This window comes from Papilio machaon, chromosome 5 (assembly GCF_912999745.1).
Source record: "Papilio machaon chromosome 5, ilPapMach1.1, whole genome shotgun sequence".
Lineage (NCBI taxonomy): Eukaryota > Metazoa > Arthropoda > Insecta > Lepidoptera > Papilionidae > Papilio > Papilio machaon.
In genome coordinates, this window is record NC_059990.1 from 2,495,440 (window position 1) to 2,510,016 (window position 14,577).

At 36.1% G+C, this 14,577-nt stretch overlaps 1 protein-coding gene and 1 long non-coding RNA gene across 2 annotated transcripts; one reads left to right on the top strand and one right to left on the bottom strand.

Moving 5' to 3' along the window:
* Positions 1–3,731: 3,731 nt before the first annotated feature.
* On the bottom strand, positions 3,732–4,119 carry LOC106721270. The gene is made up of 2 exons (XR_006756120.1): positions 4,018–4,119; positions 3,732–3,766 (listed from the first exon to the last, which is right to left on the bottom strand). It is a non-coding gene; the product is annotated as an uncharacterized LOC106721270 (long non-coding RNA).
* A 919-nt stretch (positions 4,120–5,038) lies between these two features.
* LOC106721189 lies at positions 5,039–13,802 on the top strand. The gene is made up of 17 exons (XM_014516086.2): positions 5,039–5,278; positions 6,215–6,361; positions 6,580–6,685; positions 8,233–8,291; positions 8,887–9,098; positions 9,364–9,462; positions 9,647–9,751; positions 9,827–9,905; positions 10,085–10,302; positions 10,479–10,713; positions 10,805–10,906; positions 11,035–11,172; positions 11,301–11,594; positions 11,719–11,832; positions 11,926–12,075; positions 12,275–12,477; positions 13,419–13,802. The coding sequence occupies exons 1-17, from the start codon at positions 5,039–5,041 to the stop codon at positions 13,555–13,557; spliced, it is 2,640 nt and encodes an 879-aa protein (XP_014371572.2). The 3' UTR covers positions 13,558–13,802.
* The last annotated feature ends 775 nt before the right edge of the window (positions 13,803–14,577 follow it).

A 14,577-nucleotide genomic window follows, 5' to 3' on the forward strand; every position in this document is an offset into this window, starting at 1 on the left:
TTAATACTTTTCCTGAAATAAATATTTCAATTTCTGAATCGAAAGTAACAAATCGATTTTCCTTTTTTCCGAATTAAATATGGCAATCATGCACTTAGACGATTCAAATTTATGGTGTAGGTAGAGAATAGTAATAGAGTGATTGAGAGAAAACAGAAATCGTTTGAGAGTTAATACTTTTTTTGAAATAAATATTTCAATGTCGGAATCGAAAGTTACAAATCGATTTTTCTTTTATTACGAATTAAATATGGCAATCATGCACTTGGATGTTTCAAATTTATTGTGTAGGTAGAGAATGCTTAGAGAGTGATTGAGAGAAAAGAGAAATCGTTTGAGAGTTAATTCTTTTCCTGAAATAAATATTTCAATTTCTGAATCGAAAATAACAAATCGATTTTCCTTTTTTCCGAATTAAATATGGCAATCATGCACTTAGACGATTTAAATTTATGGTGTAGACAGAGAATGGTAATAGAGTGATTGAGAGAAAACAGAAATCGTTTGAGAGTTAATAGTTTTCCTGAAATAAATATTTCAATGTCGGAATCGAAAGTAACAAATCGATTTTCCTTTTTTCCGAATTAAATATGGCAATCATGCACTTAGACGATTTAAATTTATGGTGTAGACAGAGAATGGTAATAGAGTGATTGAGAGAAAACAGAAATCGTTTGAGAGTTAATACTTTTTTTGAAATAAATATTTCAATGTCGGAATCGAAAGTTACAAATCGATTTTCCTTTTATTACGAATTAAATATGGCAATCATGCACTAAGACGTTTCAAATTTATTGTGTAGGTAGAGAATGCTCAGAGAGTGATTGAGAGAAAAGATAAATCGTTTGAGAGTTAATACTTTTTCTGAAATATATATTTCAATGTCGGAATCGAAAGTTACTTATCGATTTTCCTTTTTTTCCGAAATGATTATGGCAATCATGCACTTAGATGTTTCAAATTTTTTGTATAGGTAGAGAATGATTAGGCAGTGATTGAGAGAAAAGAGAAATCGTTTGAGAGTAGATACTTTTCCTGAAATAAATATTTCAATTTCGGAATCGTAAGTAACAAATCGATTTTCAAAAACTTACAAATCTCAAAAATTTAAATATTTATTTCAGAAAAAGTATTAACTCTCAAACCATTTCTCTTTTCTCTTAATCTATCTATTACCATTCCCTACCTACACCATAAATTTGAATCGTTTAAGTGCATGATTGCTATATTTAATTCGGAAAAAAGGAAAATCGATTTGTTACTTACGATTCCGATATTGAAATATTTATTTCAGGAAAAGTATCAACTCTCAAACGATTTCTCTTTTCACTTAATCACTCTCTTACCATTCGCTACCTACACAATAAATTTGAAACGTCTAAGTGCATGATTGCCATATTTATTTCGGAGTAAAGGAAAACCGATCTATAAATTTCGATTCCGAAATTGAAATATTTATTTAAGAAAAAGTATTAACTCTCAAACGATTTCTCTTTTTTCTCAATCACTCTCTTAGCATTCTCTACCTACACAATAAATTTGAAACGTCTTAGTGCGTGATTGCCATATTTAATTCGAAATAAAAGGAAAATCGATTTGTAACTTTCGATTCCGACATTGAAATATTTATTTCAAAAAAATTTTTAACTCTCAAACGATTTCTGTTTTCTCTCAATCACTCTATTACCATTCTCTACCTACACCATAATTTTGAATCGTCTAAGTGCATGATTGCCAAATTTAATTCGGAAAAAAAGAAAATCGATTTGTTACTTTCGATTCAGAAATTGAAATATTTATTTCAGGAAAAGTATTAACTCTCAAACGATTTTTCTTTTCTCTCAATCACTCTCTAATCATTCTCTACCTACACAATAAATTTAAATCGTCTAAGTGCATGATTGCCATATTTAATTCGGAAAAAAGGAAAATCGATTTGTTACTTTCGATTCCGACATTGAAATATATTTTTCAGAAAAAGTATTAACTCTCAAACGATTTCTCTTTTCTCTCAATCACTCTCTAAGGATTCTCTACCTACACAATAAATTTAAATCGTCTAAGTGCATGATTGCCATATTTAATTCGGAAAAAAGGAAAATCGATTTGTTACTTTCGATTCCGACATTGAAATATATTTTTCAGAAAAAGTATTAACTCTCAAACGATTTCTCTTTTCTCTCAATCACTCTCTAAGCATTCTCTACCTACACAATAAATTTGAAACGTCTAAGTGCATGATTGCTATATTTAATTCGGAAAAAAGGAAAATCGATTTGTTACTTTCGATTCCGACATTGAAATATATATTTCAGAAAAAGTATTAACTCTCAAACGATTTCTCTTTTCTCTCAATCACTCTCTTACCATTATCTACCTACACAATAAATTTGAAACGTCCAAGTGCATGATTGCCATATTTAATTCGGAAAAAAAGGAAAACCGATTTGTAACTTTCGATGCCCAGAATTAAAATATTTATTACAGAAAAAGTAAAAACTCTCAAACGATATTTCTTTTCTCTTAATGTCTCTCAAACGACTCTCTAACTATTCGCATTGAAAAAAATAAAAAAAAGTAAAGTGAGGGGGCCAACTTCACACTAGAATTTGAAATTGTTTTTACGGAGAAAGTAGGAACTCTCAAACGATATTTCTTTTCTCTCAAACCCTCTCAAACGATTCTCAAACGATTTGCGTAAAAAAAAGTTAAAAAAATTAAAGTGAGGGGGCCAACTTCACGGAGGTCCTGACCCCTACTACATTTATGTACGAGACATAGGAGTTATTGTTGATTTGTTAACTTTCTTAACTCCAATTTAGAAATGGGGCGACGGAGAATAACAATCAATTTTATCTGTTGACTAGTATTCAAATCTAATATTTTTTTGGCCTTAAATCCGTGTTTCCGCACACTTGACTATGTTTTTAGTAGCCTGTTAGAGACGAAGCATCCCAAGTATTTTTTTAATTATTTTGTTTTCTGGAAATAAAATCATTTTTCTCTTTTTATAGATTGCTTTTATTTACCTAGAATTGCATTATATTACATACATAGGTTTATTGTAGTCAATGTAGCTAATTCCCGTTGGACTTGAACCTGTTGTTTTAAATAAAATCTCATTGGTGACTTTTTGCCTTCTCCTTTGACGGCTTTTATGAACTTTTTCGTATTTTCTTTAATGTCCTCCTTTTGCGTAACAACTGGAACATTTCTTGAAGATTCATCATCATTTTTATCTTCGCTCGTTACATCATTCATCAGCGGTAAGTTCTTAGAAGATGATTTACAGGATGATGTACTTTTTACTTTCTTAACTGTTTTTCTTCTTCGCCTGACAAATGCAGATTTAATTTTTTTTGATTTCCTGGTCCCGATTATAGTTATCTTATAGAGAAAAAAACGTATGTTTTATCTTAATTCTAGTTTTACAAAATAGGTAAAATCGTTATAAAAATAAATATGTTCATTGTCTTCAAATTAATAAGATACGTCTCAATAACTTATTTTACTAGACTTTACCTATTCACGACGTTGGGTCTACGACGTTATGACGTCATTAGACATAACGTCATATTATTGTACAAGATCAGAACAGCCAAGTATTATTTAGATTACGCTTCTAAAAAATTTAAGCAATAAAATCATTACCTCTTGTATGTATTTTTTACGATCAGATATTTCTAACACTTTTTTGCACACGCTCTTCAATTTCTTTACGCGCTTCTTTCTTATTGCAATAACGTCATTGCTCAATCTAGCAGTTCTAAAACGATTAGAATGTAGTGAATTACTAATGTACAGTAGGAGGAAAGATATACTTTCTATATTTAATGCCATGATACATACTTATTTAAAGGGATACTAACATATTAAGATCATTTAATTAATTGGGGAATTCAAAAACTTAGAAACTAGGCTTATTCCTCTAGATTACGTGTATACGTATAATGTACAAGTTATACATATTATACATATGTAAATTATCATGCTATATATATAGGTGGAAAGTAATACTTGATAACTTTTGGCTTCTGATTATGATCTTCAGAATCATTAGAATCACTGCTATCCCAAATGTCTTTAAAAATCTTACGACGTTCTTCAAAACTGTCTGCAATGGCCGGTACTTCTTCCATATTAGTATGATCTGTATTACTATAAATTATCGGTCCATATTTATGTTATTTTAATAGTTTTATATGCACATCTTCCCTGTTCTATTTCATTGTTAGTTTGGATGGTAGACTGGTCAGCGTAGCCCTAGCGTTCAATCAGCTTGACATTGTGTTGGTTTCAAGACATTTTGACTTTACTTATCATAAATAATTTTTATTTTGAAACTAAAGTAGAAGCAAGGAGATTGTAGCACTTCACATGTAATCACTGACCTATAAATGGAATGCTATGAGATTTAGTATTTTGTGCCTATTTGATTTTCGCCACTTTGGGGCTGATGGTAGCGGTTTGAGGCGGTGGTTTGAATTCGAACTAATAATATAGATAGAATTAACTTTTACGTGAGATAAGTCGGAACGAAGGAAAAGCTGTCATTTTCAAGCAATCTCTATTTTAGAGATCAATGTTTGTAATGCATGCTATATATTTGTAAGTATCAATGGTTTTTGTTGATTTTCAAATTAAAAATTATTATATCTTAAACTAGATCATAAAAAAACAGTGAATAAATTACGTACTGTCACTGATAAATACAATACCATACAGTGATGAGTACAGATACAGTTACTACAGGTGAGTTCTCATCATCACAACTCTTTACGTTGCTTTGCATTTTTAGGCCATATTTGTGTAAGAGTTTCCAGAGAGCTTTTAAGCCAAAAAAGTCAAAATGAATACGCGAACCTTTTGAATGCGTGATACCGCAACAGGTGGTTGATATTCCACACTACGTTTAGAGAGCGCTCAGTAGACGTCAGGCACTCGAGCAAACAGCTACTACACCATAAAAATAAATAATCGGTTAACTTACAGGCATTTTGACTAAGATCTTAAGTAAAATTCCAATACGTTTAAATAAATGCCAAGCAAATATGACCCTAACACGTTATGGTTGGCGCTCAGTGAGTATAGTGACGGGAACATATTCAATGAATATCCAAAGTTGCTTGCTGAACTGTTCAGTCAGGAAGATGCTGCACGGCAGGAAGGCGACACTAGTGAGGCGGAGCGCCTGGTCCTGCCCAGCGACAGGGAGTGGCGCCTGAAGCAGTACTTCCTGCTTGTCGACATGCAGAAATCTTTGCAAACAGAAAGGCAGGTTCAATCAGGAATATATCGCGCGTCAGTAGAGACAAAATTAAATCGAACCAGCACATATCGTGTAATGTTGCATTCATCAAACCGCTGAATTACTGTGATAATGAAAATACATTATTCTAATTAAAATCACCAAGCTGCCATACATTACTAAAAATATAGTGTATCGATTTTTATACATACAGATATGCTAATTATGGAATGACCGTGACCCACACAATACGTTTCTCATATGTATTTATAGGTTTCATGCAGCAATACCTTTGATGAAACATTTCTCGTATGTACGTTACTAATCAAAAGGAATTTAAGAGTTACTAATTTCTGTCTACCCTACGTAAAATTAGTAGGATCAGATTTTTTTTAATACAAACTCATCTGAAGTAAACTTTTTCGTCTTACTTCGAGGAAAAATAATCAAGCGTCATGGATACAAAACAAAAGTCAGACAAATCAAAATTTTACGACAAGTGTATATATTGAATTGTAACGTTTTTAAATTTATTTATTCTCTATTTATTACATTTCCTTACAATTTTAATGGATAATTAAAGGGAATAAAAACCTAGACACTGTTTATACAACGGTTCTATCATGGGAACTTCTAGGATAAATGCATATCTTCATAACGGAGCTTAAATGGATTATAAATAATCAATAGGAATGACTGTACACAGTAACCGGTCGCCGTCTCAGTAAGATTTTTACTTTTCTCAGATTTTAGAAAATGCACTAGTTACATATTTTTCTTTCTTATTTTGATTCCGTTACAAAAATTTTCTTTCTTTAAACGATCAAAAGTTTCTTTCGCTTCTTGATGGCCGGTTTTTTAATCAATAAAGGTTTTAATTACCTTAATAAAATATAGACAATAATTATCGCGATTACCCCAATTTGTGTAGAATCAATACAATCGGATTTTTTTAATTTTAGAAAGGATGATGTCAAAATCACCAAGCAGGAATCCGAGAACATATCAGAAGAGTGGGCTCCATGGAACCTCGAGCTGTGCGCTAAGAGTCCGAACGCACCGCCGCCCGTAAATGTCAAAACTACTCCCGGACCAGCTTGGGACATAGGACAGGTAACAATTAATTGTACTTTGAATAACTGTGGAGCAGGGCCTCGCCGTGGCTATCAGGTTTAGGCCATTATTGTGGCAGTCAGTGACGAAGGCGTTGAGTGGTTTAGACACATCATTTACACGAAGACGCTGCTAACTGAGGTATAATGACACTGTTACTTATGTGTGGAAAGCTAAACGAAAAATATATAGTTTCTAAGTTTATACATTTATTTCAGGTTCTAAAAGCAGCCCGCTTGCTTCTTAAGCCTCCAATGAACGTTGACTTCACCGATGAACAAGAAATGCGTTGCGTGTACTCTCTTATCTATGATGTTTTTCGATGTAAGTATTTCAGAAAATGCTACTAATATATCACGCTTTATGTGTGATATTTTCAGTGTCACTAGTTCCATTATAAAGTACCGAAACTCTTATTTCTTGATATGTCTATGATCACACGAACACAATTCATTGAAAATTTAAAGAAAAAAAAAAGTACGCACTATGAAAGAAATAAAACTTAATAGGTATAGTTTTACGTTTAACCATTCCCATCTATCTTTTATTGCCCATTATAAAAACTAAGTATTCCTTCAAAGTCAGCTTTGTAAAGTCAAGTTATAAGGCGAAATACAAACGATTGCCTAAACCTCTGCAGGCATTTAACATAAAGTGACACGAATAGCTTAAACTAACACGTTAAATAACAAGGTATCCATAATTTACTGGAAAATTATAAGATTATATTTACAAAACTAAGATCAAAGAAGTTATTTCATGGAGATAGTCACGACCCGTAAACATGGACACGTACTAGAGAATTTGGATTTGGTTATATTGAAATTAAAAAACAACTATTAACATGGATGACTTTAAAATAGCAAGAATAACATATTTATTCTCTATGTAATAAACTACTTAGGATAGAAATTAAGACCACGAAACTAAATCTAGGCTTGTTGGGATAGCACTAGGGATTGACGACTTTATCCCTATCCAGATTTCTTAAACAGTCAAGTAAAATTAAAAAATAGTACAAGTTCCTAATATACATTTATAAACGTGTGGTTCCTATACAAGTGAATAACAGCTGTAAAATACACCATACAGCGCTATGAACTAGTTTAGGGGCGTCAGGAGTTATTTAAGTTTATCAGAACACGGTGTCGTGCGATAAGCGATGGCGTGTTTGTATTGCCTCACGCCTCACGCCTCGCAAGCCGGAGTGTGGGTCGTGAGCTCACGCTTGTTATATTGAAATTGTTACCACATTCTATCACACGAAACAAGAATGCTATAAGAAAATGCCACTAGTTGAAAAACTTTACAAGTCTTAAGTGTAATTCTTCATAAATAATTTGTTTATCAACCACCCTCTTTTGGTTGGCATATTAGACAATACTTTATGAACATTGGAATCCATCTATATACATAAAAGAAAGTCGTGTTAGTTACACTATTTATAACTCAAGAACGGCTGAATCGATTTGACTGAAAATTGGTGGGCAGGTAGCTTAGAACCAGGAAACGGACATAGGATAATTTTTTCCCCGTTTTCTATTTTTTATTCCGCGCGGGACGGAGTCGCGGGTAAAAGCTAGTTACATATATATGCTATAGCATCATATCATGTGACTAAAAACGTCCATAAAACCTCCACCTATTTTACGTTGTTTATGACACTTTTATTGTTCAGCCCTTGGGTTTATGGACAGAATATTTTGTGGCACGCGATTTAAAGCTTGGTACAAGTGAGGTAATGCGTAACATATGTGAGGAATAATCCATAACAATATCAACTCTGACCCCGTAACACATACCATAAGTTGTAAAAAAATCAGCAACTAAAATAACGCATTTTGATTTTCACACTAGATCTTCCTTTACAGACAAGACCATTTTGAATCAGGCGATTGAGGATATCGATTTCTTTGGAGACTATCCGCAGGTGAGTCATAACAAAAAAAAAGTTTTATTATTAACTAGTAATTTGTGCGCTCTCTCCTCCGTTTATACTCCTCAATTAAAGTAGGCAACACATATGCAACTGCGATTGTTTATGGGCGGCAGTCATTTCGATATTTCGGCAAATTTAGGTGGCCGCTTGCACGTTTGCTACTTCATAATATAAATAATTATTGGGATTATAATAATCACTTAAGCAAATCACCCAACTCTGTCATTACCATATTTATGAGATAAAATGCCCCAAAGTAATGGATGCTATAAATCTTGCTCAGGTTTCGTGATTTTTCTGCCAAGGTCGGACAGTTGTTAGTCTCGCTTAGGGCAGGTTCGACATGTAGGTACCGTCGGGGAATCGAACTTATCATATTCGCATTATAGCCGTCTCGTGACCGAGGGCATTTCTTTTCGATATGCCGAGGACGCTCACGAAAATGCTATTTACATTTTTTGTAGTCGTTTTAAGCGAAAGTAACTGAAAGCTTTTTTATTACGTTTCTTGTTACTCTCGTTCTTTATTTTAATTGGCTATAGATAAAAAATCAATAGAAGTATTAAAAAACATGAATGGTTTCTAGTTTTGTGAGCACCAGCACGTCACCTGGCTGTTTCTAATGGAGCTAGCACGACGCAAGTGGCGCGCGCGTGGCCGCGACAACGAGGCGCGCGCGACCTCGCTGCTGCGCGATGCCGGCGCTCCCTTTCAAGATATCGAGCACGCAGTCTGGGATCAGAGGGTGCATTTTGCAGCCGCCATAGCTAGGATACGAATCAAGAACAAAGCTTACACGTAAGAACAAATTTTTTGTTGGATTGCAGAAACATTCACCTATTTTTTTTCAATCTGAATACAACTGTGATATACAACTGTATATTAAAAAGTTATTGTAGTGATATCTGCAGTGGAAACCCTCATTTATTCGAAATTACACTTATAGTATGTGGTGTAGTGGTTATAGTTAATTTTGCTTAGTTTGTTATCCGCCCGTCTGATATTTATGGGGAAGCTTAGATAAGTAATGTTAGAATCTGGTTTATCAAATGTATCTGTGCAGACTGACGGACCTGCTGCCGCCGCATCTGCGCGAGGAGTGCGTATCGGCCTGCGTCAACAAGAACACAGTCACCGGCTGGGTCAACACGTTCAAAGCCAAGTGAGAAACGCTGATACAGATCATTTATAACGCAAATTCGACTAGCATTCTTTGTACAAATCGCCTAAAACAAAATCTTACGAACACATTGGTAACATACAAAAACTAAACATATATACCTAGTGTTTATGAAAAAAAAAGTGAAGGAGGTGTGCCTATGTGCCAGCTTGATGCCTTGTTACAGGAAAGTTCCATTGCTTGTGAAGCGACTGCACGAACTGGGGTACTCGTACAGCAGCTCGCGACAGCTGTGCGCCGGAGAGTACAGATTCGATCGCGTTTGTCCCAGGTATGTCGCACACACGACAGACTTTTGAAACGATAACCCGACAAATTGTATTAGTTTTATTTATCAAAATTACAGATTTATCACATTACGACCACCTGACAATGTGAGCATTGGACAACTGGATCTTGTTAAAAGCGGCATCATCGTACTTCAGGTAAAAAGTTTTTAAATTCCTCATTCTATCATTTCCTTAACACTGAATTGCAGTTGTACTAGTTTCTTCCTCAAAGCAAGCAAACATGTAATTTATTACCTGTACCTATTGTATTCTATTAGGTAAATTTAAAGTTAACCAAGCCGTCAATGTCAATGAAATCAATTGTATGTATTTAGGAGCGTGAGTTCTGCGAGGGTGCATCGACGCTGTGCCGTGCGCTGCGTGCGAACGCTCTGCGCGGCGTGGTGGTGCAGACGCACGCGTGTTCACCTCGCTGCTCCGCGTACCTAGCGGCGCAGCTGCGCGAGCTGGCGGCCGCGCTGCAGGCCGGCACGCCGTCCGCGCCCGCCACGCCACACCTCGGCAAACTCGTCGTTTTTGGCGCGGGCGACAAGTACAGTTAAAAATTAATAGCTACAATTATCTATCATTGTTTTGATAACCAAAAGCAGAGAATGTGGTACTCTACTACAGAATTATTTTAATGAATGCGGTCACTTTACGTCCGTGATGTGGTGATGTGCGTCTGGGTACTTTCACAGTCGCTTATTTCAATTATAATCGCTCCAGAGTGGGCAGCTACGTGAGCTCGCTGCGGGAGCTGGGCATCGAGGCGTCGGAGGCGCCGCAGTCTGGCGCGCCGGTGTACGTGCTGAGCGAACCGGTGCACGGCGAGTCCCCGGCCGTTGCAAGCGCACTAGACGGCGCAGTCGCCGCACTCGCCACGCCGCCGAACTCCTACTCCGCCGTCACTGACCCCATCGACTTGGTGTGCGGTCGTGGCGGAGATTTGGCCATGCTCGAAGTAATAAAACCTGTCTTAAATAATTTCTATGCAAAAATTTATATTCCCAGAAAATTACCGAAAATACATTCACTTCATACGTTTCTTTTAGATTCTCACAGAATCACAAATCGACGTGAAAGGCAAAGCACGAGTACAATCAATACTGGAAGAACAGAAGAAAACATTAAAAACTCTTATGTCAAAACCACAGGTAATAGACGTTTTAAAAATACCTTAGAATGCCTAGCTACGAGTAACTTAAAGCACCTTAACTTTCCAAATCATCCCCTGCATTGGACGAAGGACAGATGAAACATATTATATACGCTGTGGTGTTAGATCCAGCTGATCCTGTACGAGACGCACTCAGCGCTGGAGGCGGAGAACCAGGCGCAGGTGACGCGAGCAGTCGCCGAGGCCAACCGGTTGGCGCGCGAGCGGCACGCCCTGCTCCGCAAGAAGCACAAGGACCACGTTGTTAGTAACACGGTTTAAATATCAAATTGAAATTTTGATAAAGTAACTTTGGTCTCTTCTCTTAAGTATATAATTCTCTGATGTGCCAAGATAATAATGACAACGATTTAACTGTCCAAATGTTCCAGGTAAAAAAGCCAAAGGAAGAAATAGAATTATCAGCGACAGATTCTTCTGAATCAATAGATCCGACGCAATCGGATTTCAATAAAAATGATTACGAAGAAGGTTATTCGAGTGATGATTTAGATAAGGAACTAAAACGACCGGGTTCTGCAGGTGCACGAAATATTTTATCCAAGCAAACGAATAACTCTCCTCCCATGAGACCGGGAACGACTAACGCCAGGCCCATACCAGAAGACAATACCTCTGACTATGTCGTTCCAAGAGATCCTGATAAAGATAGTCCTGATGTATACGTAAGTTTTCCGATACGTAAAATTTAGTTTTTGATATTTTTTTTAAATAATGTTAAGTGTTGTCTTTTGGCGCAATAAAATATTAAGCGCTAACAGTAAGCCTATTTATTCTTAATACTCGCAGGTGCCAGACTGTGACTTATTTGAAATTCAGACATTACCAGGTTTAGGGAACGGACTGGACATCAACTATATTCTAGATAGAGATGGCTGCTACCTCGGTCTCATTCAAAGAAAGGTATTTTTTGCTTTATTCAACGCTATGTCACGTTAAATGAAAACCTGTGACAGATATAACTTACGAAACCCGGTACTAATTCATTTCAAATAGGAAATAACCCGCCTTGACGCGAAATACATGATCCGCGTGGCGGAAGAGCGCGGTCTGTTCGGCGGGTCGGCGGAGGGCACGCGGCGCAAGCGCGTGGAGACGCCAGCCGCACCCGCGCGCCGCCGCCACCGCAAGCAGGCCGGCTTCGAGGTAATCTATTTTATAAAACAATGGCACATTGGTAACTCGACGATCGAGCCGAATCTTCGTGCTATGCGACCGCATAAAACTCTTTTCGGTGCCTATAATCTTTACAGTTTGGGTTACTATGGAAATATTTGTAAGGAACATAAATGGTCGTTGGGATCGGTAACGGTAGTATAACATGAAATCAGTTTTCGGGTGTCAGGTGGAGCGGGTAGCGGCGCCGACGTACGCGTCGTTGGTGCGCGCGCGGCGACGCTTCTCCGCGCCCGCCGCGCACCCCGCGCACCCCGCGCACCCCGCGCACGACGAGCCCGAGGTGACGCGGGTGTGCTCGCGTCACGCGCGTCGCATCGCCGCCGCCGCTATATACACTGACACGGCGTGCTCGTGCGATGCCAGGCACAGGTACACTTTATAATCAGATCAGTGCTATACAAAAACACGATATAAGGAGTGTAGTTGTGGATTCGGCTTATGTCATTTGTCGCCCGCATTGCAATTATAAGAAAAGGTCAAAAACCATTTATAGCATATAAATAGTCAAACAAGGATTTCTAAGCCGGTGAGAGAGGCGCTACTGTCGCGGTAAGGTCTCACAGAAAATATGTGTAATAGGCATATAAAATGGCATTTAAAAATACACTTTTTTGACGACGACAGGGGGCGATAGTTAGCTGTCTTAAATTAGATTTACTTACACCGATATCCTTGTCGGTCTATTAGCCACAAATGGAGAGAAAAGCTGCAATCAAATTTTTATACAACGTTCTAGCGTTTTTCGATGCTATGACATTTCGATCTTAAGTGGGAAGCTAACTTTAGTTGCATTATTAGTTTCTCATATTGTAAATATTGTTCTGTAAGAGTTTGATAAACTAATATTGGTAGAAATAAAGATGCAAACGATATTTACAAATCGCAAACATATATTTGAATAATTTGCAGTTCAATTATCATTGACATTTTCCACATTCATTAAACATCAATTTTATTACAATTAATCTATGACTCGTAGAAGCAAAACGAACAGAAAATGTTTTCTTAACATACATTTTTTTTTAATATCCAGTATTTTTATAGCAGATTTCCACTGTTAAAGCACTAGCATAAAAAGGAAAACGTTCAATAAAGTTTTGTCGAACGTAAAGGTTAACGCGCATTGCTCGCCTTCCCGGCATCGCCTCGCCTCGCCGTCGCCGAATGAGCCACATGTAGATATAAATTTGTTAACATAGGTTGAAGACAAAAGGTCCGCGGGTAGAAAGCGTTCAATCCTCGACGTCAAGGCGAGTTAACGCGAGTACGAAAAGTTTACTAATGCGTGTTAACCTTTAAACACCTTACAGGCCAAAAAATCGTCTACGTCGCGCCTCCGCCAACCTACCACTGCTGCAGGCGGAGTCTCCGCCCTGCCGACAGCCTTTCCCCTTAGCTGTACACGACCTCCGCCTCAACACCGTCAAGATGAAACTTATCGCATCTTAACCGACAATTTCAACTATTGTAACAATCGTATTGCCATCCTTGTGTTTCTAGAGACTGAAAAAGATGGCAACATTTTGGATTAAGGCGAAAAAGGTGACTTACCAAAGCATTACCCTAAATATTATACAAAGACTGAACAACTTACCGACAAGATAGTACAAAATAGTATCAAAATGGCTTTTAATATTGCTGTTGTATCAATAAAATGCATTTCGATATAAGCAAGCAATATTTTCATAGGCAAATTACCATTCAATTTATCTAATTTTTAGATTTATTTATTTTAGAATAAACTATTTTTATTATTTTGTTTATTTTTATATATATTTGAACAATTTTTCCTCACTGTATGTATACATGGCAAGAATTACCTAATACATTGTGAAAAAGCTTTGACTTTAAAGTGCAACACTCAAATTGACAGATAACTTAAACGTAAACAATGTTATTAACTAAGTTTTTTTTTTATTTATTCGGGCAATTATTTTATAATTTAATCAAACTAGCATTAGCCCATTTTATGATTTGTTTCAACAAATTATCAAGACTTTTATTCCGTTATACAGAATATAATATAGGTTAATATTAGTTATTATTAATTAATATAAATTATTTAGGAATATCTCGTAAACTTTAATGAACAAATTGATTGTGACTAAGTTACTGTAAATAAAAAAAAACACGACCATTGAAAGTAGGGTAGTTTGAAAAAACTTACATCTAACAATTTCTATATTGCGCAGTCAGGAATTTTTTATCTCTAACACTTATATTTTTAGATAAAATATTTTTTTACCTATTAAGCGAAAATTTTAAAAGTAAAATATATTACAAAACAAAACTGATTTTTATTTCTCAACTACCCACTTAAATCTCCTAAAATTCATATGATGCATGTACACATTACATATTCTGTTGTTTTATCAGAAAGATAAATAAAGTGTCAAAAGATAAAATTTTATCTTAATAAATCACAAATTCAAAGATTTTAAAACTTGAAAATAATCCAATATTATTGAT

Coding starts and splice junctions, on each gene's coding strand:
- LOC106721189 (XM_014516086.2), top strand. CDS start 5,039: ATGCCAAGCAAATATGACCCTAACACGTTATGGTTGGCGCTCAGTGAG. Junction 5,279..6,214: donor CTTTGCAAACAGAAAGGCAG/GTTCAATCAGGA, acceptor AATTTTAGAAAG/GATGATGTCAAAATCACCAA. Junction 10,907..11,034: donor CTCTTATGTCAAAACCACAG/GTAATAGACGTT, acceptor CTGTGGTGTTAG/ATCCAGCTGATCCTGTACGA.